The sequence below is a fragment of the Candida jiufengensis genome (assembly GCF_024610255.1).
Source record: "Candida jiufengensis strain CBS 10846 chromosome Unknown scaffold3, whole genome shotgun sequence".
In the NCBI taxonomy this organism is placed as follows: Eukaryota; Fungi; Ascomycota; class Pichiomycetes; order Serinales; family Debaryomycetaceae; genus Lodderomyces; species Lodderomyces jiufengensis.
Window position 1 is genome coordinate 354,991 of NW_026261560.1, and position 25,794 is coordinate 380,784.

Consider the following 25,794-nt stretch of genomic DNA (forward strand, 5'->3'; position numbering starts at 1 on the left):
ATATTAAATTAGTAGATGAATTATTTTAAAGGGGTAATTTATATTCTATTTATAAAATTGAAGATCATCATTTTTTACTTTCTTTGAATTATCAATTTAAAGTATATAATATATTCATCATTAATATAGTAAGTAAGTAATATTTTTAACTGAAATTTTCAAACTTAAAATCTTTATAATATCAAAATATTTTAAGTGCTTCAATTTGGTATTAAACTTGAGCAAAAAAAAAGTCTAATCAAATAGAGTTAAAGGATCAAAAGGATTATCTTGACTTTAATAACATATAATATGAAATTATAAACATATACATTCCGCTTTCTTTAGTATTTCTCTGATCAATCTTAAGTATATAGTACATTATATTAAATTTTGTTGAGTCAATGTTTAATCTGAAACATTTTATAAAAATTAATATTGCAATGTTTTAATAAATAATTTGAATTAAACAATTACCGCCTTATAAAATAAATCTTATTTAATATTCTTTAATAATACTTATAAACTGATGTTACAAATAACATAAGAAATACGTTTTTTATAATTGATATTTTCATAATTATATATATATTTATTGAGATAATTCCATTTTCAATCAATTCTAATTCATCTAAAGTCATTCTTTCTCTCTATTAAAATCTATGTATTTTTTTTTTCTTTCTTTCTCTTTTCCGAAATATTTAAAAATAGTTTAGACTATTTGATATAAATATAAAAATAGATAGAAATAAAAAATTACAACCAAAAATTTTTTTTTTTTTTTTTTCTCTTCTCATTTTATTTCTTACTTTTTTTTTAACAACATCATTTAATTTAATTTTACATTTATGAAATTTAAATATCATCATTTAATTAACCAATTTTTATCATTAATGATTAATAGAAGTTAGAATATTTTAATAAATAATTAATTAATCAAAACAAGTATTCAAAAAGGATTTTATTAATTAATTTTATTGTTTTTAAATTTTAAACTTGTGTGTTTAATTTCGAAAAGAGAAGAGTAAAAATTTAACAATCTTTCATTTTAATATTCATTCCAAATTCATCTCAACAGCTTTTAATAATAAAGCATCGAACAAAGGATTCATAGACGATTGAAATTCAAAAGTAGTTCTTTTTTAAATTACTATGAATACTTAAATTGTTTAATAATAGATTTGAAACAATTAATCTTAAAGCAAACTAAAAATAGGCAACAAAAAACAGTTCAAATATTGGTTTAATTCAATATATCAATAAAAAGACATAAGACAATAATCAACGATGTCTGATACTGAAAGTTATTTTCAACCTACAAATAGCAGTCAACATAATAATTTAAATACAGATGAAGTACTTAATGATCATAGAAATCAAATGACAAGTACAAGTTGTGCTGTTTCTGAAGATGAGGATGATACAAATGAACCAATAAATAAATCCACTACTAATACCCAAGAAAATGGTTTAAATTTATCATCTACTAATAACAACAAAATTCGTTCCAATTCAATTAATAGTAATCATAATCATCACCAACAAACTAAACAAGAAATATATTCAAATGAAGGAAATAGAAAAAAATCTATTAGAAGATCATCAGCTAGAAGATCATCAGTTGGAGAAAATGTTAATCCTCAATTAAATAGATCTTATATGACTACATTAAGAAAAGATTTTTATTTAAAAGAAGATGATGATTCACCATTAACAATACCTTTAAACAATCAATCAATTTCACCAACTAATCCCATCAATATTAATTTAACTACTCCTCAACCATTACCTACCAAATCAAGACGTAGATCAACTCTTGAAAATTTACAATCCAAAAAAAATGGTCGTTCTATGTCAAATAATTTTGAAAATGATATTTTAAGTCCAATGATAAAAACTAAAACTAATGAAAGTTTTGTAATTACTAATAATGGGAATGGTGAAGAAATTAAAATTAGAAGACAATCACGTTCTTCAATTGATAGTGAAGCTGATTCTCATGGTTCGAGAAGTTCTCAAGAAACTGAGGAAGATGTTTGTTTCCCAATGATGCGTGAACATATTAAAATTAATGGTATTGATTTTGATGAAATTGATGAATTTATTAGAGAAGAAAGAGAAGAAGCAGAAATTCAAAAACAATTTATTAGTAAAAATAAACTGATTATCGATACCATTGATCAATTCAGTAGTAATAATAATAATAATAATAGAAATAACAGTAGTTCTGGAATTAGTAGACAACCAACAAGTAGTGCTGCTTTAAAATATACTCCAAAAAATATTCTAAAATCATTTACACGTTCAGAAGAAATTCAAGATTCTGCAACTACATCATCATCAATTGAAGAAATTAAATTTAAACAAGAAAGTTTAGAAGATGATGATAAATCATCAATTGAACAAGTTAAATTCGGAGGTGCAAGAATTTCAGATGGAGCTAATGGAGCATTACCTGATAGATTTTCATTTTTCCATTCAGAAAATGAAGAAACTGTTCATGCTCCTGATATTCCTTCCTTAGTTTCTAATGGGCAATCTATTAGAGAATTATTTCATAATGGGGAAGAAACTTGGTGGCTTGATTGTACTTGTCCAACTGATGCTGAAATGAAAATGTTAGCAAAAGCTTTTGGAATCCATCCATTAACAGCTGAAGATATTAGAATGCAAGAAACAAGAGAAAAAGTTGAATTATTTAAAAGTTATTATTTTGTTTGTTTTCATACATTTGAACCTGATAAAGAATCTGAAGATTATCTTGAACCAATCAATGTTTATATTGTTGTATTTCGTGATGGAATATTAACATTTCATTTTTCACCAATTTCACATCCTGCAAATGTAAGAAGAAGAGTTAGACAATTAAGAGATTATGTAGATGTTACCGCAGATTGGCTTTGTTATGCAATGATTGATGATATTACTGATAGTTTTGCTCCAGTAATTCATGGAATAGAATATGAAGCTGATGCTATTGAAGATGCAGTTTTCACAGCTAGAGATACTGATTTTAGTAATATGTTGCAAAGAATTGGTGATTCAAGAAGAAAAGTTATGACATTAATGAGATTATTATCAGGTAAAGCTGATGTTATTAAAATGTTTGCTAAAAGATGTCAAGATGAAGCTAATACGGGTTATAGAAGACAACACCAACAAAGATTAAGAGATGAATATTCATCACCTCATTCATCATCAACCAATATTCATGGATTAAACAATCAATCATCATCAGGTGGAGGAGGATCACAACCACCACCACCACCACAGCAACAACAACATTATGGTCAACCACCTAGTAGTTGGGCTCAAAATACTACTTATAATGCACGTCCAAGAGCAGATATTGCGTTATATTTAGGTGATATTCAAGATCATATAATTACCATGTTTCAAAATTTATTAGCCTATGAAAAAATTTTCTCAAGATCTCATTCCAATTATTTAGCTCAATTACAAGTTGAAAGTTTTAATTCAAACACCAAAATATCAGAAATGTTTTCAAAAGTTACTATTATTGGTACAATGTTAGTTCCATTAAATTTAGTTACTGGTTTATTTGGTATGAATGTTAAAGTACCAGGTGAAGGATCAACAATTTATTGGTTTTATGGTATATTGGGGGTTTTATTGGTTGTTATTATTTTAAGTATTTGTTTTGCTAATTGGTGGTTAAGAAGAATGAATCGTCAAATTAATGGAGCTCCAAGACCTGTTTTTAATTCAAGAAGAAGTATTAGAAGTTTAGGTATGAAAAGAAATGGAGCAAAATCAATAATTAGTTTTCCAAATAAATATGAATAAATAATTTTATATTTAAATGTGGAGTTTGATTTTGAAAAAGTGTTTAGTGTTTTTTTAATAGTGTAATAGAATTAATGTATATTAAAAATTATTTATTTTATCTTTTGAATACTGTAGCAATTAATAAGAAACATTCTTACATCGAGCTTCATGGCATTTAAACTATTGAAACCAGTTTTTAGTAACAAATTGTCTGATAGTTTCATTGCCCGGATTTAAAGTACAATAAAGAGCTGATATAGTTTACATGATAAGAATTGTTGTTGCAACGAAGGCTATAAAATTCAAAATTATTTAACAATTATTAATTTAATAATTATTAAAACCACCTGGTACCATCTAAAATATACTGAAAATTATTGTGATACTTCTTATCTTATCTAATCTTTTATATGCAGTACTTGGTCAAGAGCACAATTTTGTGTAACAGATTCCAAAAATCATGGAGAAAAGAGGTCAAGTAAAAGAAAACAAAGATTTGAAACTCATCAAAGTTATATAATAAGTTTTTATGGCAATTCCACTAGGAAATAATTATTTATTAACTTAAACTTAAAATTCTGGTAAATGATACAATGAAAATAAAGTTTAGGATCATACTTTGCTCAATACTATTTAATTTAAATCTTATATTATCACTAAATATAAATTTTTTTAATAATAATGAACTAATCCAATTTAATCAAATTTATAATAAAATTTATAATTTTTTAATACCAAAATTCAATTATAGAAAAAATGAAATTAATCATGACAATTCAAACTTAAATACTTGGATAAATTATCAAAGAAATAATACTATACATTCAATTTTAAATAATATTTTATCAAATGGAGCAATAGTAGCCTCGCCTTCAACTTCAGATCCTAATTATTATTATCAATGGACAAGAGATTCAGCAATTTCAATAAAATCATTAATTTATTATATTGAAGATAATTACAGAAATGAACTTAGTAATAATAATGGAAATGAGCCATTAAATAAAAATATTATAAAAATTATTGAATTATACATTTTGAATGAATACAAATTACAAAGAGTACCAAATAAACTGGGTAATTTTAATGATTTAAAAGGATTAGGAGAACCAAAATTTAACGTTGATATGACAGCATTTAATGAAAATTGGGGTAGACCACAAAGAGATGGACCAGCATTAAGAATATCTACAATTTTAGAATTTATTCATTATTTAAATCAAACAAATTCAATTTTCCAAAATTCAAATTTACAAAATTATACGTTTATTTTTAATGATATTTTAAAACCTGATTTACAATATATTTTAAAATTTTATGACTGTAAAGGATTTGATTTATGGGAAGAAATTGATTCTATACATTTTTATACATCAATGGTTCAATTAAAAGCTTTACAACAAGGATTTATTTGGTTTAACTATTTCAAAGATAAAATTGATGGTATAGATACAGAGTTTACAAATGACATATTGGATGCATTTAATAAGCTAAAGTCAAACATTTTAAAGGACTTTAATTTCATTAATCAAGATAAAGATCATATAATTGAGATTCCATCATTATTAGAGAATGGAGAAAGAGGAGGACTAGATATTGCATCAACTTTAGCCGTAGTTCACACTCATGAATTGGATTTTATAGAGAAATACAACCTTCACAATGATAACAATTTAAAAAATTTTAGAATACCATTTCAAATAAATAATTCTTATGTTTTAAATTCTTTTAGAAAATTGGTTGATGATATGAAATATAGGTATACTATTAATTATATTGATCCAAATGATAATGACAATAATTCAATTACTGGTTGTGGATTAGGTAGGTATCCTGAAGACATATATGATGGTCATAATACATCAGAAGGTAATCCATGGTTTTTAGCAACATCAACAGCAAGTGAATTTCTTTATCAATTTATATTTAATTTATACAAGTTTGAATTAGATTTACAAATTGATAAGTCAAATTATGAATTTTTTAAACCATTCATAAATTACAATAAATCAATTGATTCGAAAGACGAAAACATTACAAATATAACTTATGAGTATAACTCTAAAGACTTCAACAATACACTAATACAATTATTCAAATATGGAGATTCATTTTTAAATGTTGTTAGAAGACATTCAGATTTAGAAACTGGTCAAATATCAGAACAATTTAATAGAAACACAGGGTTTATGCAAGGTGCTAGAGAATTAACTTGGAGTTATAGCGCATTATGGAATGCTATACGCTGGAGAGATAAATTATTATCAATAATTGATGTATAAAAAGGGAAGGGAGAATTTTGACAATGATTGAAGTTAGAAACAATCAGGTATCGCAGATTGAACATACAATTAAATTATTAAGTAGTAGCAGTAGACAATTAACGAAAAATAAACACTTTTTATTTTATAGTACATTCTATTAAATTTCTAATCTCTCAATTATCCATAACAGTAGTTTCAAAAACTGTAATATTATCAAATTTTTCATCATCAGTTTTTGTATAACACTTTTTTGATCTATCTAACAATTCCTTCATTTCACGTTTATTAAAAAAAAGTCCATTATTGTTCAAATTCAGTACAGTATCATCATTTGATTTATCATTTTGTAAAAAATTATGTTTACTCAATTCTAATAATTCACTGACACTCATATTCTCTTCATCGTCATCATCCTTATTATCATCTCCCTCACCGTTTTTATTAAAAGCTTTTTTCAACTTATTAAATTTAAATTCACCCATTTGAATAACCAATTTCTCCAAAAATCTTTTTGAACTTGCTTTTGTAATTAAAATTTCTTCAATTGAATTTCTAACAACAAATCTATAAATTTTTACTGGTTTAGTTTGACCAATTCTATGAACTCTATCAATTGCTTGTAAATCCATTTGAGGATTCCAATCACTATCAAATAATATAACTGTATCTGCTGCTGTTAAATTTATACCTAATCCACCTGCTCTTGTTGATAATAAAAATACATTGAAAGGTGAACCTTCTTCATTGAATGCAATAATTTGTTTTTGTCTATCCACTTGTGATGTTGAACCATCTAATCTACATACATCAATATTCTCTGAAACTAACCAATCCTGAATTAGATCCATAATCTTTGTAAATTGACAAAAAATAAGACATTTATTACCATTTTTAATTAATTGAGGTAAAATTTGACTCAATGCATTAATTTTACACAGGTTTTCCAATAATTTTCCAATAAATTCCTTGTCCTTGGATCCATCAACAGGAAATGGTTCATAATATAGATATGGAGAATTACAAATACTTCTCAATTGAATTAATTTCAATGACTGTAATTTCAAATGCTTTATATGATTAATGATTTGTTGATATAGGTTAATAATTAAAAACTCTTGTTTATCCTTTGTTTTTGATATCTTTTTTAACTGTTTGAGAGTTTCTTCATAGCTTAATTTTGGTTTCGAGTTGTCATTGAAATATGAAGATTCTTCATCTTCTTCTATAAATTCGTCATCACTTAATGCTTCTTGATAATGTACTACTTGTTTTCTATCTTTTGGTTTTAGTTTATTTACATTTTTCAAAAATTCGTCAATATCATAGTTTTCAAACAACTTTTTATGATTATACTCAATAAATTCTTTTAAATTTGATTCTATTAAACCTTGTTGTAAATTATAATTTAAAGCATCACGGTATATTTTCTTTTGCAAATCACTTAAAGGAATATGAATCAAGTATTCCTTTTTCGCAGGTAAATCTTTGATAACGTCTTTTTTTAAACGTCTTAATATAAATGGTTTTAAAATAGTATGCAAATTTTTAATTAATGTTTCTTGAATATTTAATTTCATTAATTTTTTGGTTTTTTCATCTTCTTCATCTTGTTCAAAATTTGTTAATTGATCAAAATTAAACCATTGCTGAAATAATTCTAAATCATGAAATATATCAGGTAAAATGAAATTAAGTAACGACCATAATTCATTTAAGTTATTTTGTAATGGAGTACCTGTTAATAACAATCTATTATTTACTTGCAATTTTTTCAAAAATCTAATCAATAAACATTGACTATTCTTCAATCTATGACCTTCATCAACAATTAAATATTCCCAAGAAATACTTGAAAATTTTTTAAAATCTTTAATTGAAATTTCATATGAGGTTAATACAATATGGTTCTTGTAATTTTCTAAATTTATATTAGCTCTTTCTTGTTTTATACCAGAATACATAAGCACATTTACGTCGGGGGTAAATCTTTTAATCTCATTGTACCAATTGGCTAAAGTTGATAGTGGGACAACTATCAAAAACGGCCCATTAATTCCATTTTCAATTAAATAAGCAAGGAATGTAATACATTGTAAAGTTTTACCTAAACCCATCTCATCAGCTAATATACCATTTAATCCATTTTGGTATAAAGTTACTAACCACTCCAAACCATCTAATTGATAATCTTTTAATTGACCACCTGAAACCAAGTCAGGTTGAGATATTGAATGTGTTGTTTGAGCTTTTTCAAGAGCCGCTCTTGCTGAAGTTGTATCATCACTTATCTCTGATTTTTTAGTGAAATCATTTGCTTTTCTTTTCTTCTTTAAAGGTGAGGGAGTTTTATTATTTTGCTTCTCTTGCTTTTGTTTTAAACTTGACTGAAGAATATTATCTGCAATTATTTGAGAATAAATTTGAGATTTTTCAATTAAATTATTTAATCTGGTGAATTTCTCTGATTTCGATAAATTTGTGAATTCTTCTTGTTCATGACTGTTAGATGATGAATCTTCTCTTTGTTGATTTTTAATTAATTCTTCCAAATTACCATCAGTTGTATTTGCTGTTGTATCATTATTAATTTCATTATCAGATGATATAATTTCAATTGCTGTTGTATCATTATTATTTTCATCATCAGATGATATTATTTCAATTGCTGTTGTAGTCATACCAACTTATTTTTAATATTTTTTTATGTACTAAATTTTTTGGGAAAGTCTAATCTGAAAGAGCTTGATAATACAAATTAATATAACCAACTTGCTGAGCTTATATACCTCATGTACTAATAAGAATTAACGTTTATTAACGTAATAAATCAAATCAAATCGATCTATTCTATTAAATAAATTTTAATACGCGTCTCTTTATATTTTCTTTTTTCTTATCAATTTTCTATCTAATAATTTTTCATCGGATTTAAGAAAGTAAGAGATATTGGATTTTAGAGAGATGATCTTAGAAATACATTTTACAATATTTATTATTGAACTAAGGTTATTAATTTGTCTTCAAGATAAATAATTTTATGAAAATTGTAAATACAATTAATTAAACTTCAGTTCATATTTTGTTTTATAGCATTTTTTAAAGCATCAAATGGTGAATTTCTAAATTGAGGATTTTTCAAAACTTCATTAAAATTTTTATTTTCTTCTTTCATTATTAATTTATGACCAGTAGATTTGATTGGATTTGGTTTATTTAGTTTCAGTCTTTTATCTTTTATAAATTCATTATTACTATCATTATTTAAAGTATGAGTTATTATATTTGTAATTTTTGGTTCTTGATTTGATTCTTCTCCTTCATTTTCATCTATTGGTAAATTATTCAATAATTCATTCATTTTAGGTTTTAATTGTTCTTTTTGTTTCTTCTTTTGTCGACGTAATGATGATTTACTTATATTTCCACTTGTATTAAAAGTTACTTTATTTACTAAGGTTTTAATAAATTTATCACTTTTGTCTGCTTGTTTTTGTTTCTTTGTAGTTTTAGCTAATTTTAGTAGTGGATTTTCATGATGTTCGATTTCATTTATATTTGATTGATTAGATTGTGCTTGTTTAAATTCTGATATTTTTGATGATAATTGTGATTTTCTTTGAGATTTATCTCTTAATGATGATTTCTTTTTTATGCCTGCCTAATAAAGTCAAATAAGTTAGTATACAAAAACCAGTATATAGCTTACTTTAAAGATCATAGTTAACATACCATGTTGTTTAGTTTAATGTATATTAATAACTTGTCTAGCGATGAGATTTGAATTTATTTCACCAGATTTGATGCAATCTAGATAAAGATTTAAGATTTTACAACTAGTTTACCCCACAAAATATATGAACACGTATTAATAATTCTTGAAATGTGATTGACGTGACAAGATTACTATCAATCAACAAATTTCCGAGGAGTACCTGATATATGTCCTAAGAACTCGATAATAAAATTAATTTCATATAATAAAACTATATTTGTCAACACTTTTGATTTCAAGACACTGAAGCTTTTTTGACAAGATTTAAAATCATAGTGGCGAACAAAATATATAATATAAGGGCAATAGATTGATCAAACAATAGTCAATTAAATATTAATTCATTAACAATTATCAAGTCATTACCACATTCAATTCTAAAAATTTTACTAACACAATGAACTCAATAGCTCAAAGATATACAAATTCAAAAAATAATGATATATTAAATGAAATAAATTTAATCAACAATTCACAATCATCAAAACAACAATTAAATTTAGCACCATCAATTTCAATTCCACCAATATCACAACCAACTGATTTTTTGAGAGCTCATACAGATGATTCACAAAATCCAGATTGTAAAATAAAAATTGCTCATGGTACAACAACTTTAGCATTTCGTTTTCAAGGTGGTATTATAGTTGCAGTTGATTCAAGAGCAACCGCAGGTAATTGGATTGCATCACAAACAGTTAATAAAGTCATAAGGATTAATCCAATGTTACTAGGTACAATGGCAGGTGGTGCAGCTGATTGTCAATTTTGGGAAACTTGGTTAGGTACACAATGTAGATTACATGAATTAAGAGAGAAAGAAAGAATATCAGTTGCATCAGCTTCAAAAATATTATCTAATTTAGTTTATTCTTATAAGGGGATGGGTCTTTCTATGGGAACAATGGTATGTGGACATACAAGAAAAGAAGGTCCAACAATATATTATGTTGATTCTGATGGTACAAGATTAAAAGGTGATTTATTTTGTGTTGGTTCAGGCCAAACATTTGCTTATGGTGTATTAGATTCAGAATATAAATGGGATTTAACAGTTGAAGAAGCTTTATATTTAGGTAAAAGAAGTATATTAGCAGCAACTCATAGAGATGCTTATTCTGGTGGTTCAGTTAATTTATATCATGTTAATGAAGAAGGTTGGACTTATCATGGTAATTATAATGTTGGTGAATTATTTTGGGAGGTTAAAGATAAAGAACATTCTTTTGTTAATGTTGAAGATTAATTATTTGTGTTAATTAATATACCTAAATATAAGATTAAAAAGATAAAGTATTTCTTTACATTTTAAATATTTGTTCTTATCATATACATATATTTCTGTCTAATAATTGTGCCTCGTAAATTATTAACAGGACAATTTTGTGTAAATGTTTCATATTTCCATTTTTGGTACAAGTGGCTTTGTAATCACGTGGGTTAGTAGGGCTGCAACCCTTTTTGTCTTGCTTCTGTGTCCCAAAATTTACACTTAATTTTGTTACTAAGTGAAAATTTATCTCATTCATATATAGTGATTTTTGAATCAATCATATATACAACAACAACAACAAAACAATAATCAACGATGGTATGTTCAATATGCTAGTTGATAGAGGGGAATTATATGAATACTGGGAGTACTACATTTGTTTACGATCATTAAGATGGAAATAAGATAAATCATGAGAAATTTAAACTTTCAAAGTTAAACGATGTGATAATGAATTACAATTAGGTCGACTCAAATTAATAAATTTAATGAAGGACAATATAAGATTCACAAGTGTTAATGGCTAATTGAAGCAGAAGCCAGATAATGTTCCAGGATATTAGATTCTAAGATGAGAAAATACTATACCAAGTTTAACATGGATAATTAAATTAATCACAATAATTTCACTTGATACATAAAAGAATTTCTATTATTCATATGTTTTCCTATAGCGCACTTTTATCAACTTTGAATCACAATTGAAATGTCGAAACTTACTAACAAATTTTTATTTATAGTCTTCTAAAACTCAAAATCCTATGCGTGAATTACGTATTGAAAAATTAGTCTTAAACATTTGTGTTGGTGAATCAGGTGATAGATTAACCAGAGCTTCAAAAGTTTTAGAACAATTATCAGGTCAAACCCCAGTCCAATCAAAAGCAAGATATACCGTTAGAACTTTTGGTATTAGAAGAAATGAAAAAATTGCTGTACATGTTACTATTAGAGGACCAAAAGCTGAAGAAATTTTAGAAAGAGGTTTAAAAGTTAAAGAATATCAATTAAGAAATAAAAATTTCTCTGCTACTGGTAATTTTGGTTTTGGTATTGATGAACATATTGATTTAGGTATTAAATATGATCCATCTATTGGAATTTATGGTATGGATTTCTATGTTGTTATGGGAAGAGCTGGTGTTAGAGTAACAAGAAGAAAAAGAGTTAGATCTACCGTTGGTAACAACCATAAAACTAATAAAGAAGATACTATTCAATGGTTCAAAACTAGATATGATGCTGATGTTTTAGATAAATAAATTTAAAAAGTATTATGTATCTATAGTAATAAAAAAACAAACAATAATCCCTGTCATAACAATAGTTCAAGAATATTTGCAAGGAAAAATTAAATCTTTTGATAATCTTTTGATAATCTTTCAAGCCTACGCGAACCTACAAATCAGACCTAAACAAGTTCTTGAATACATTGTCTTGCAAAAAAGTCAATTAACATATGAAGTATAGTACTTCAAGTTTGTGCAACCTGGAATTTGCCCAACTTTAGTACTCACTTCTATTTAATCTCGAAAATGATAGCTTTAGCTTAGAGGTTACATCTTGCTAATTTATAATTTTTAAAACAATAGTTACCATGATACAAAACTGCAACTCTAGGACTGCTCATTTTCATCATCTCTAAAAATTTATTAATAAACGTATAATGTTCTGGAAAATTAAATAACCTTGATGTCATCTAATACTTACAATACTTGGATCACAATCGTTAACGCATACGACCGAATTATGAGTTATTAACTATAAAGTATATATTCGCGGAATATTGGTTCAAGTAAATCTACAAATTTTAGCTTTACAATAGAATAATTCTCAAATCCTCGACATCATTGACATCAAACAAGTAACTTAAATTCAAAACGTAGAAAATGGTACTGGAAAATATTACCAAAAACCGGGTTGACAAGTAATAAATATATATAAAAAATATAATAATGATTATGCAGTTATAATATTGATGACGTTTCAGAAACATTGCAAAAAATATTTCTACTAACACAAAGATACATCTCAAGCAGGGCTTTTTGAACCATTTGAGTACCCGTTGGCTCGAATTTTAAAATTTAAGTTTACATAAATGAATATATTGTTTAAATAAAAGACCATATGTTTGCTCAAATGAAATATCTAAATGGGCCATATAAAAATATATAATTTCAAATTTTGCAACCATTAAGTTGGTAGCAGAATTTTCGGAATAAACTCATCTCTTATTATTCTCTTATATACAAGATTTTAACGTTAATGAATAATTTTTCCGAATTAAGATAGTCAAATATTTTAAATTGATAAAAAGATTAAAATCAAATTGAGAGGAGGTATCCTTTGAAAATTTTGAACATTAAATAATTTGAGATAATATTAAAGTATTGAAATAAAAATCCAAGATATAATAAAGTACAAAGTTATAAATATTATTCCACAATAATCAAATTTCAAATCTAAACTTTTTTGTATCTTTGTACCATTTTTAATTGAAAATTTATTATAGATATCTACATAGACAAAGTTAAATACTTCAAATTAAAAAAAATGTAGATCTTTAAACTTTATCTTGCCTTTTCAGTTGCTGTAAGATTAATACAAAGAGCTTAATTACATTTGTAATTTTCCAATAAATAAATATAATTTTGGTCGAAATAATTATTGTTGGTTGATTAATTAGTTGAAAATTTAGATTTATAATTTTGTACTTGTAATATTTTTAATTATTTTTTTTAGTCTTATAAAGAGAGTGACATCACTTTTATTACATTTCTTCAATCTACAATCTAATCAAAAATTTCAAATAAAAATCCAACAAATTTCGAAACGATGTCTTTCAACTAAATATTACTCACTTATTTAATAAACAAATTGTTTGACTTATCATTTTCATATATCAATGATAATTTAATAGTTTACAAATTGTTTTGTTAAATTTATTTTTCAAATTTCATATATTTAATTTCAGGGTCAGAGATAACAAAATTTCAAATTTTTAAACATTGTGGTTTCAATATTTTAATATACTAAAGCATAATAAACTGCTATTAAACAATTGCAGATTTAAATTTACCACAGTTAATTCAAATAAATCAATTTACAACTCAATTACAAAACATAATCTACAACAACAACAAGAACAACAATTTCATAATACTACATTAAAAATGGGTAGAGAAAATATTTTACAATATTTACAAGATAAACCAGATATAAATTCAAATGATATTGAAAAAGATTTATTATTAAAATCAGAATCAACAACACCAACAGAAGAAGAAGATATAAAACCAAATTTAAAAAGAAATATTATACAACATTCAAATTTTCCTTTTACATTATCATCAGAATCAACTATACAGGATTATTTAAATAATAATAAATTTTATATTGATTCAATAAAACATAATCATAATGATCAAATATTTGATTTAAATAGTAAAGGTCAACTGCCTCATACTTTATGGATTGGTTGTAGTGATTCAAGAGCTGGTGAACAATGTTTAGCAACATTACCTGGTGAAATATTTGTTCATAGAAATATTGCAAATATAATAAATTCAAATGATATAAGTTCTCAAGGGGTTATACAATTTGCAATTGATGTTTTAAAAGTTAAAAAAATTATTGTTTGTGGTCATACTGATTGTGGTGGAATATGGGCTTCTCTCAGTTCAAAAAAAATTGGTGGAGTATTAGATTTATGGTTAAATCCAATAAGACATATTAGAGCTCAAAATTTAAAAATTTTAAATCAATATAATAATGAACCAAAATTAAAAGCTAAAAAATTAGCTGAATTAAATGTTATAAATTCTGTTATTGCTTTAAAAAGACATCCAAGTGCAAGTTCTGCTTTAAAAGATAATAAAATTGAAGTTTGGGGGATGATTTATGATGTTTCAACTGGTTATTTAACAGAAATTGAAATTCCAAAAGATGAATTTCATGATTTATTTCATATACTGGATGAAGATGATGAAGGATCTCATAATCCTCATTAATAATGAAAAAAAAATTTGTTTGACTTCTCAATTTATTGATTTAGTTGGGCTCAAGTAAATTTACGTTGAGGTAGTGATAACAGTAGCAAATTAATCAAATGACTATGATCTACTTATTTCAAAAAGTTATTGCAGAATAATATATCGAACTAGTTGATAGGTCAAGTGAATTTACATATATTAATATATATTTTATAGAATCGAATAAAAAATAATTAATGTAGTTGATATTATCATGAAAACAGTTTATTAGAGAAATTAATGCTAGACTTGAATTAAGTTCAATTAAAAAAGTAGTAGCTAAAACAACCTTAAACACTAAAACACATCAATTTACTATTACTCCAAAATTTCGAAAATACCCCTTAAGATTTATAAAGTGCTGTTAATTATTAATCAACAAATATTAAGGACTAATATTAGTAAAAAGAACTTTGTAATATCATTATAGGACTTTACTTGTACTAACGTTAGCATTATAGACCTAAGGATTTGAGAGACGAAGACAAAGCGAAAAAATCTGAACCTTTTAAAGTAAACAAAATTTTAAATTTAACAATTTTATTTAGTATCAAGCAAACAATATTAAACTTTTAAAAAACCTAAATTTAAGTTGTATCCCATTTTAAGTTAAAAGTACCTTCAGTTGGTTTATAATTTTCAACCAATTCAATAACTTCTTCAACACTAGTAGCAACTTCAATAATTTTACCATTTTTAGCAGAAATAAATTCATTATTAATACAATCTTTTAAAAATTTTAAAAAATTATCGAAAAATCCATCAATATTAAATAATATAACTTGTTTATTATGAATTGATAATTGTTTCCATGTAACTATTTCCATTAATTCTTCCAAAGTTCCAAATCCTCCAGGTAATGCAATAAATACTTGAGATTCTTGTGACATTAATTTTTTTCTTGTATGCATATCTTTAACTAATGTAGTTTTACCATATTTTAAACTATTTGGTATAGGTGTAGAACCATCATGATTATTTATAGACTCTTTTAATTTGGAATTTAATGAATCTGATTCATCATTTGTTGTATCTGATTCTTGTTTAATTTCTTCAGTTCTTTCTCTTGAAATTAAAGCAGTTGGAATAATACCATGAACATGAGATCCATTACCGTTTCTTGATGCACTTGATGCAATAACTCCCATTAAACCGGTTGAACCACCTCCATATACTAAACCCCATTTTTTATCAGCAATTGCATTACCTAATTTTTTTGCAGTTTCTTCAAATATTGGATTATTACCAAATGATGAACCACAAAATACACAAACTGTTACTGATTCTTGAGTCATATTACCTTATTAAAATGTTAAAGCTAGATTTTTAGTCGATTCTGTTAAGTACTAGTTTGACAATTATTTATTTTGATTCTTCTATTTGCTGAATTCTTTTCAATTGAGCCTGTAGATTAGTATCAATTTGATGTTGTTAATTGAATATATAAGCTTGACTTGCTATGACTTGAAAAGAACAGATGATTAAATTGAGTTATAAGTAACCGATAATGAAATAAAATTCAACAATTTCTATAAAAATGAAGGAAATTTGATGATTTAAATAAACAAAATTTTGAATATATTTACTGTTGTTGAATGTGTCAAATATTTATGAAAACTAAAACTTTAAACACAAATTTATTAATAAACCGATCATTGATATGTGTATTTTTTTTTTGGTTCCGTCGGAGATTTATTCAATTTTTATTATCACGTTTCATAATTTTATGTACAATAGTAGAACACACATTAAATATATGAAGAATCGTAATTTACTATCTATAGTCTCACCTACGGAAGAGCTCAATAAATTGTATACTGAAGAGTCATTTGCTGTTTCTGAATGTCCTTTATTTCCTTAACTTCTTCAAACAAATTTCAGCGTAGTCAAACAGCATTATTTATATCACTTCGGTCAACTAAATAAAACATTCAGTTTCGCGAAACAAAATTTTGATGAAAAATGTCATTGAATTTTATACAACACTCTAATTAGTTTATGGACTATTTCAAAGCATCATTCATTATTATACTGAGTTATCAAAATGAAAGCTCAGAATACAGGGGAAAGTGAAGGTATGTAACAACAAAGCAATCTTTTGTATCAACAGCAAAATTTTAGTCAACCAACGATACTAACAACAAATTATTTAGAGGAAAGGTTCAAACAAAAATGTAAAGAATTACAAAAGAGGATAAAAGAAGTAGAAGAAAGTAATGAAATAGCAACAATAGCGTATAGTAGAACTCAATCAACAATAAGAAGATTAAGGTTAGAATATGCAATTTTAATTGAAAGATTAGAAGATAGAGCAAATTATCTTCCTGATGGAATAATACATTTTGAAGAAATGGCAGGACCACCAACTCCAAATATTTTAGATGATTCAATAGTTAAAAATTCAAAAAATGGAACTTCAGGTCAAATAAATAATAGTATTAACTCAGGTACAAGTAATTCAAATAAAAAATCAAATAAAAAATCATCGAAATCATCATCATCATCATCAACTAATCAATCAACTAATTCAAATAATCAAAATTCAAAAAACAGAGATCCAGATTTACCGAAAAGACCAACAAATGCATATTTATTATTTTGTGAACAAGAAAAAGAAAGATTAAAAAATGATGAATCAAATAATACAAAAGATTTATCAAAATTAATGACTGAAGCTTGGAAAAATTTAAGTGAAGAAGATAGAAGACCTTTTTATTTATCTTATGAAGATGATAAATTAAGATATCAAAAAGAAATGGTTGAATATAATCACAAAAAGGAATTGGAAGAACAACAACAACAATTAAAAGAACAACAAGGAGAAGATGATGATCATCAAGCTGATATAACTGAAAATCTTGATACTATTGATAATGTCAAAGAAGAAGAGGAAGAAGAAGAAGAAGATGATGATGATAACGAAGAAAGAGTTTTAAAAAGACAAAAACTTGAACCTTCAGAAGAATTTGCTCCTGATACATCCATAGAAAACACCGAGGTTATAAAACAAGAAGAATCTAAAATATTGGATCAAAATGAACATAATGATCAAACCATGAATGAAGAGTAAAAAAAAAAATCAATCTTAAGTAAAAATTGTAATATAATAAATCAATAAAAGAAAAAGTACTTATGTTTTCTTGCTAATTAATTAAGAAACTAAACAACTCTCTTTTTTTTACTTTTATAATATCCATTTTCATCTTTTTCATTCTTTCGTTTCTCTCTAAACCTTTCATGTTTTTTAAATTTCCTTCTAGCAGCTAATTTTGGTTCATTTAATGCTAATTGTGCCTTTTTAGCTTTTCTTGATCTTCTTCTTAATTCAACTTCTTGTCTAACTTTAGTAAAAATTGAAGTGTATTCAGTAATACCGATTTTTTCTTTTATTAAATTTAAAGTTTCTAATGATAAATTAGTTAACTCATCATTTTCTAAAGTTTTTGAATATTCTGAATCTGTGAAATTATACAATGATAATATGATTTTTTCTGAAACTGATAATATTCTTTTATCATTTATAATTTGTAAAAATAAATTTAAAAATTTTATAGATATCTTTTTTGCAACTAATGATTGGAAATTTTCTTGTCTTAAAACTCCACAAATTTTGTTTACTAAAAAATCATTTGCGTATACTTTATCATTTGATTCATTTTCAAGATAGTAATCATTTGATTCCCATTTCATTGCAATAAATACTAAATTTTTAATACAAACATTACCTAATTCTTCAGATAAAGACGGTGTCCTTAATTGATGGATCAATTTAATCATTATTAATTCCAATTTATCATCTTTAATTTTACTCTTATCCAAATTTGAAAGTGGGATTGATATTAATTTACAACAAATTAATCGTATCCAAGAATGTGGGTATAATAAACAATTAATTATTGAATCCCAAATTGGTTTAAAGCTTGTTTCAAATATTTGATCTTTTAAATTTGATGCAATTGAACTGAAAGCAGAAAGTGCAGAATAAATTAATTCCCATTCAACATCATTACCTTCATCTGAAACTTTAGCATCATTTAAAATTTTTAAAATATTATCTAATACTAATCTGTCCAATTTTTCATTATGCTTATACCCAAAAACAGATATTATTAATTTATAAATTTGGAATCCACATCTTTTTAATAAAATTTTGTTTGATTGTTTCAACCATGTCATACAATATTCTTCAATAAATTGAACGTTTTTTAATTTTTTCATCATATTCACCAATAATGAACTAGCCATTTCTCTTGATCTTGAAGAACTATCAGATATTAATACATTAGCTAAAGCAATGAAAAAAGATGAACCTAATTTTTCTAATAAATCTTGACCAGCTTTCATTATGATTAAATGTATTAATTCCATAACTGATTGTCTACCTTCTTCAGTTGGATATGATAAATTATTAACTAAATATTTAAATTGTTTTTCTAATCTAACTTTACTTTGATCATATTCCATTAAAAATTGAAAATAAACTGATCTTGACATATCTCTAATTTCTTTTGTATGATTAACAATCATTATTTTAGAAACACTTTCCATAACATCATAAATTTCAGGTAATAATAAGTGTTGAGAAACCACAGCTTTCAAAAATTGAAATGCAAGACCCTGTCTATTGGGTTCTTGCAAGTCAGGTTGAATTCTAGTCAAAACGTAACTTATAGCTGACTCCTTTAATACAACTTTTGGATTATGCTTAATAGTCGTTGCTAAAAATTTTAATGCAGTTTGACAGATATCTGAATTTGTAGTAGGTGAATCTTTAATCAACATCAATGCTTTTCTAACACAAGTTTTTAATAAGTTTTGAGTATCTTCATCAAATGGTAATCTGACAACTATTGATAAAACTTTTAATGAAGCTAAAACAACACTTTCATTTTCTGAATATATAGCAGTAGTTAATAATGGAATGAATCCTTTCATGTTTGAAGTATTTAATAAATTTTCATGACGAGATATAGCAGTTCTAAATAATTCTAATGAAAGTTTTTGCATTGTTTGTTTTAAAATTGATTTATCAACATGAGTTTTAACTTTTCTGTCTAAAGTAGTTAAGAAATGTTGTTCTGAAGCACTAATTAATTTCTCTTTTTCCTCTTCATTATCAATTGATATCATAAAAATTTCATAACATAATTGCAAAATTTCAACATTTGAAGCATCTATATTATGATGTAAACCCATTGACAATTTCCTTAAAACTTCGTCAAGTTTAACTTGAACTTTATGATTGATAGACTCTCTTAATAAGAGTTTTATTGGAGCTATTAATTCACCAAATTGATCTAATGAAATATTTGATGCAAGAATTTCACAAGTATCGAAACTTTTTTTGAACTTAACTTCTTTCATTTTACTTGTATAACCATCAGCATCTTTTTCTTGTCCTGCAGCACCAAAAATATCCTCCATTACAACATTCATAATAATTGGTACTGATTCATTTAAATCTCCATGTTTAATTTCTTTTGATAAACATTGTAAAAGATAATTTATTGTGAAACTTAAAACGTGAATTTGAGAACCTCTTGATAGTGCAGTTTGTAATTCCTTCAACATGAAAACTAAATAATGTGAGCCTAAGGTTACAACTATTTTACCTAAACTTTTCCTTACTGCATCTCTCAATTCTTCAGACCTTGATCTCATCACTTGACACATACTTGTTAAAATTTTGGGTAATTCATCATTGATTTTTTCTGGAGATATGCAAATAGCCAAATTAATTGCAGCTTCAGCTAATGGGGCTCTTGCAACTATTGTATTATCATCACGTACTTGTAAGACTTTTGTAATCGAAGGTAAAATTTCAAACAAAATAAATTTATCAACTTCATCTTGATTAGGTAAATTGTTCATATCTTTCAAGACTGTTGAAATAGCAACAATTAAATTAACTTTTTGTCTTAATAAATCATTTTCAATTTTCAAACCACCAATATAACGTTTAAATATAGCTTTATACTGGTTCCAACTAACAGATTGAGTTAAAACTTTTATAGCTTCTAGCGATTCTAAACCAATATTTCTATATTTTTCTTCTTTACTAATAGCATATTTTTCAAGTAAAGGTAAAATATAATGAGATATACTATTATCATTAAGTTTGCCACGATGTTCTAATAATCTTCTGATGGATCTTTGACGTAAATGTAATTGAATATGATTGATATTTTTGAAAAACTGCAGTTCTTCATCTTCTTCATCTCCAATTAATATTTGCATGTCGTTTAAATCCTTAAAATATTTATCCTCTTGAACAATGTATTCTAATATTGACACATATTCGGATTGGATGTCCTCATTTTCTTTTCTTAACCCTACCCTAAGTATTGGTAAAACGGTGTCTTTCAACATATGAATATACGGAGCTGCTTCTTCTGGTGTAGACTTTGAATTATAACAATCAACAAACCTTTTCAACATGAATGTGGCATTTTCTCTAATAACTAACTCAGTAGGATCATTAATGAAAAACAATCCAGAATTAACCAATGGAGTCCATTGAATAATATCAAACGAGTTATATAAATCTTCATTAATAAGTTTGAACGCATCTAAACGTTTTCCAAAATCATATTCGTTCATTCTTGAGGTATAAGCATTCAAATCAGCAATTAATTCTGAAACAACCTTTAAATCTGGATTTTTAAGACCAATTGATACAAACAATGTTGACAAAGTTTCACGGATTTCTCTTGAAGCAAATATTCTAAGTAACTTGGAGCAAGCATTATATAAAGGTAAAATTTCATCAAATGAACAATCATAAGATCCGATTAATGATGATAATGATATTAAAATATTAGCTTTATCTTTCAATTCTATATGTTGATTACTTTTTTCAAGTGCAAAAGTTAATGACTTAATTAAAATCAGTTTTGATTCATTATTATCAATATATTCACCTTCAATCATCAACAATAACAACTTGATAGCTTTTGAACCGACGTCATGACTATATATACGATCAATAGTATTTGGTAAAGTTTGTAACAAAGAATCCACAACTATAGCTAATAATGTAAAGTAATTGTCATTTGATTCATTTTTCTTTTCAAAAGCAGCAATAGCAAAATTCAAAACTTCTAATATAACAGTTTCTTTTGCCTCTCTTCTGTCCATTATTGATAAAATAGCCTTCACTGAATCAAAATCGTTGGCAAATAAAAAGGGCATTGTATTTGATTGATTCATCCATGAGCACATCAATGTTAAAACAGCTGAAGGTTGTTGTAAATTTTCATTTGCGAAATTTTCCAATCTTGGTGAAATCAAATTATCACTCATAACTTGAACATAATCTTTCCAATCAAAAGTTGGGCCAAGAATAGTAAATAATTCTTTTAAATTCCTCATACCACTCAGTCTTATACTTTTTGCCATTTTTTGAGTTATAACTTCTTCTTCATCATTATCAACATCCATTGAGCAATCGATTCTATTTTGAGCAGATAATAATGAGAAGATCAATGGTTCAATAGTAACTCTCAACACCGGTGCATAATTTTTATTCAATAATTCATAAAGTTGCTGAAGCAAATGCATGTAACCAGTTATTTTATTTAATTCACCCTTTGTCAAACCTAAACTTACGATTGGAATTTTCCTTTCAAAAAAGTCTTTATAATTCAATTTCTCAGAACCAATATTTAAAAATGATATTATATCATCTTCACTAAAATTCTGCAAACTTGATAATGCAGCGTTTCTATAACCTGTTTTACTCTTGCTTGATGGCTTACCTTGTATTTTTCCAAATAAAATCCTGATAATCAATGTCATGAGCTTGGACTTATCTTCAGTTTCAATTGGATTATTTGAATCTGTAAATTTTGATATCTCATCACTGAAAGTTACGTCATCTAACAAATTTTTCAAATTATCTCTATATTTGTTAATTATTGGGTCATGGAATGCAAATATGACGTCTAAAGCTAATTGTTGAACTTTAGTATATGAGCTCGATAATAAAGATAACATATTTGTGAATAATTGTTGACCATCTTTAGTTTTTTTCAATCCTTTTAATTTTGAAAGTAATACAAGCATATCGTTTTTATCATTCTTTGACCATGTTTGAAAAATTCCCTTCTTTTCACCAGACCCGAGAAATAAATCGATTATTTCGGCTTGATTAGCAATATTTGGTGCAGCGATTAAAGCATTTAAAACGTTAGAACGCAACATAACTTCAAAAGAATTACCTTTAATGGAATTTTGACATAAATTTGAAATTGAAGAATTAATGTTTCTAAATGGACTTAAATAATTGTTTTCAAAGTACTCAAAATTCTGTAATAACTTGGAGTTTCTTGGTTGCCAATCTATTAAATTTGAAAAGGTTTCATCTACAAATAATGTAGTCTCTTCCTCATCATTATAATTCATCGTCAAAAGTTTATAAGCATTATTCCATAGTTCTGCTTTACAAGAGCCAACGATAATTGGTAATGCTTCATTAACGGCCTTCCATATAGGTTGAAATTTGTTGGATAACAAACCAAATAAGTAGTTTGATATTAATACTCTATCAAATTTTGATGGGTTTATTTCTGCCAGAAAACTATTTGCTAAATTTCTTATTCTTAAATTGATGTCTCTACCTGTATGTAAAGATAATGGAATTTGTTCGATGATTTTAATTTGCTGAAGAGTCTCCGATATTGGTTCATTGGTTAATTTGAGTATCAATTCTATCAACTTCATGGCATCAGATCTAGATTGGTGACTTGGTAATAATAGACAATCTAATGCCTCGTCTAAAAATTGACTTGGATTATTGATTAAACTAATAAATTGTGATAATGCAGGAAGGAAACTATTTGAAAATATGAATCTATTAAAATTAGTTTTCAAAAAGATTGTTAAATCTTCTATGATGCTTGATGACGCATTTAAAGTTGGAACTAACAAGTACATGGCAAAACAAACTAACTCATTCCCAATAATTGAGTCGGGTGAGGCAAATAAAAGTTTGGATAATACCTTATCATCAACTTCTTTGTAATTTGAATGTCTTATCAATATTAATTTCCAGTATACGTTAAAAAAGTTCTGTTGTTCTATATCTTCATTGAGGCTAGCGGCCAATTTTGAAGCTACTGAGTCAGGCACTAAGAATGTTGAGTCCTTTAATACTTCGAAGAAATAAGCTTCTCTTTTTAATATCTCGTCGTCATTGTTTATTCTGTTGATAAAGTCTTGGGTGTATTGATTTATTCCAAATTCTGATAGCTTTGAGTATTTGTTATTGAGTCCCGAAAATGCAAATGGTAGGAAATTAATTCCATGATTTATGTACTTTATATTTTCAATATAACGTTTTTGATATTTCATAAGTGATTGCATATTAACGTTTCTAAATACAATCAGTAGTAAGTAAACAATTGATTCTCCGAGTTCTTGGCTTATATTTGTTTTTGTTTTCACTATATCCATAATTGTTTCAATTAGAGTTAAAAAGTTGCTCCAATCTTGTACTTTTCTACCAGAGTCTGCAAAACCTAGGGTTGAGATTATCTGGCAACTCATTAGTAATACTAAATCATCTGAGTTTTGTAGTATCAACTTATTCAATTCTTCTATTATTAAATTGTAAAAAGTTTCACAAGCTTCTGCTTCTCCATGATGTAAAACATCCAATAGTATATCTGAAAGTAGACTCACAATTTTTGGTTGAGCTTCTTTATTGATTTTGTTTATCACAAAGTCCAAAATGATTGTAAATATTAACCTAGATTTTGTATGGAATGTACCTTTTGTATTTTTCATAGATTCGCTAAGTAAAATTTTTAAAGCTTCTAAATAAGTTTCATTATTCATAACTTCATCTAATTGATCATGTAATGCACAGTTGATGAATTTTTTTATAACTTCAGGGTTCAGTTTTCGAACTAAAAATGATAATGACTCAGCACAAAATCTCGAAATATATAATCTGTTTGATATATTTAATAATGGTAATAATTCTAAAAATGTCGGTATTAAATCTTCTGTTAAATATTTAACTAGATATTTGAAAGTAAATGCTAAAGTACTAAACGCCCAATCCAAGGCATTTGATGAATTTCTATTGTTTTGTAAATCATTTGGATTTATAGTTAAAACTATTTCACTTATTAGTTTTAATGTCCTGGTATAATATGGTAAAAAATCTGGTCCCAAATCATGAATAAATTGACTTAGGATTTCTAATGATGGTTGTAGTGAATGTATATCATTTGCTTTTATGGCCTCATATATTGCTTCATATATGGTATCTTTATGATGAATAACTTGTGGTAATGATTGACAATAATCTATTATCTTATCTACTAAATTTGTGAAATCTCCGGATAAATTCAATTCTTGCCAATGTTCTAGTGTTGATAATACATGTGAAGATTCAACATCATCATAAACTCTTTTATTTAATTTCCTACTTGGTTCTATTTTTATTGAATCAATTCTTTCTTTAAATGAAATAAATCCATGCCTTCTACTTGATTCGGTAGTTTTAACTTTTGGCATGACTTTAAATCTTATTCTTTTTAAAATTCTTTTATTTAAACGAATCGACACGTCTCGGATACTAGTTCTGACCTAATTTTAAACTTGAATATTCATCAATATTCAAATATGAAAATAAAATAGATAAAAATCATCTCTTCTACTTATAATATTTTTATTACA

General features: G+C 25.9%; 9 protein-coding genes across 9 annotated transcripts; 5 read left to right on the top strand and 4 right to left on the bottom strand. All coding sequences in view use genetic code 12, as the record gives it.

Annotated features, from left to right (window-relative positions):
* Positions 1 to 1,266: 1,266 nt before the first annotated feature.
* Positions 1,267 to 6,050, top strand: SGA1 (glucan 1,4-alpha-glucosidase; the record flags this gene model as incomplete). Its single annotated transcript, XM_051763114.1, has 2 exons — positions 1,267 to 3,730; positions 4,633 to 6,050. 2 exons carry the CDS (start codon positions 1,267 to 1,269, stop codon positions 6,048 to 6,050), a joined length of 3,882 nt encoding a protein of 1,293 aa, XP_051619986.1.
* A 155-nt stretch (positions 6,051 to 6,205) lies between these two features.
* On the bottom strand, positions 6,206 to 8,710 carry KGF54_002616 (putative ATPase; the record flags this gene model as incomplete). Its single annotated transcript, XM_051763115.1, has 1 exon — positions 6,206 to 8,710. One exon carries the CDS (start codon positions 8,708 to 8,710, stop codon positions 6,206 to 6,208), a length of 2,505 nt encoding a protein of 834 aa, XP_051619987.1.
* Positions 8,711 to 9,099: 389 nt separating this feature from the next.
* KGF54_002617 (uncharacterized protein) lies at positions 9,100 to 9,764 on the bottom strand (the record flags this gene model as incomplete). The annotated part of the gene is made up of 2 exons (XM_051763116.1): positions 9,100 to 9,690; positions 9,762 to 9,764. The coding sequence occupies 2 exons, from the start codon at positions 9,762 to 9,764 to the stop codon at positions 9,100 to 9,102; spliced, it is 594 nt and encodes a 197-aa protein (XP_051619988.1).
* A 437-nt stretch (positions 9,765 to 10,201) lies between these two features.
* On the top strand, positions 10,202 to 11,050 carry PRE2 (proteasome core particle subunit beta 5; the record flags this gene model as incomplete). Its single annotated transcript, XM_051763117.1, has 1 exon — positions 10,202 to 11,050. The coding sequence occupies one exon, from the start codon at positions 10,202 to 10,204 to the stop codon at positions 11,048 to 11,050; it is 849 nt and encodes a 282-aa protein (XP_051619989.1).
* A 342-nt stretch (positions 11,051 to 11,392) lies between these two features.
* RPL11 (60S ribosomal protein uL5) lies at positions 11,393 to 12,339 on the top strand (the record flags this gene model as incomplete). The annotated part of the gene is made up of 2 exons (XM_051763118.1): positions 11,393 to 11,395; positions 11,818 to 12,339. The coding sequence occupies 2 exons, from the start codon at positions 11,393 to 11,395 to the stop codon at positions 12,337 to 12,339; spliced, it is 525 nt and encodes a 174-aa protein (XP_051619990.1).
* A 1,911-nt stretch (positions 12,340 to 14,250) lies between these two features.
* On the top strand, positions 14,251 to 15,087 carry NCE103 (carbonate dehydratase; the record flags this gene model as incomplete). Its single annotated transcript, XM_051763120.1, has 1 exon — positions 14,251 to 15,087. One exon carries the CDS (start codon positions 14,251 to 14,253, stop codon positions 15,085 to 15,087), a length of 837 nt encoding a protein of 278 aa, XP_051619991.1.
* A 608-nt stretch (positions 15,088 to 15,695) lies between these two features.
* Positions 15,696 to 16,403, bottom strand: KGF54_002621 (uncharacterized protein; the record flags this gene model as incomplete). The annotated part of the gene is made up of 1 exon (XM_051763121.1): positions 15,696 to 16,403. One exon carries the CDS (start codon positions 16,401 to 16,403, stop codon positions 15,696 to 15,698), a length of 708 nt encoding a protein of 235 aa, XP_051619992.1.
* A 749-nt stretch (positions 16,404 to 17,152) lies between these two features.
* KGF54_002622 (uncharacterized protein) lies at positions 17,153 to 18,178 on the top strand (the record flags this gene model as incomplete). Its single annotated transcript, XM_051763122.1, has 2 exons — positions 17,153 to 17,183; positions 17,262 to 18,178. 2 exons carry the CDS (start codon positions 17,153 to 17,155, stop codon positions 18,176 to 18,178), a joined length of 948 nt encoding a protein of 315 aa, XP_051619993.1.
* An 89-nt stretch (positions 18,179 to 18,267) lies between these two features.
* Positions 18,268 to 25,632, bottom strand: UTP20 (Utp20p; the record flags this gene model as incomplete). The annotated part of the gene is made up of 1 exon (XM_051763123.1): positions 18,268 to 25,632. One exon carries the CDS (start codon positions 25,630 to 25,632, stop codon positions 18,268 to 18,270), a length of 7,365 nt encoding a protein of 2,454 aa, XP_051619994.1.
* Positions 25,633 to 25,794: the final 162 nt, after the last annotated feature.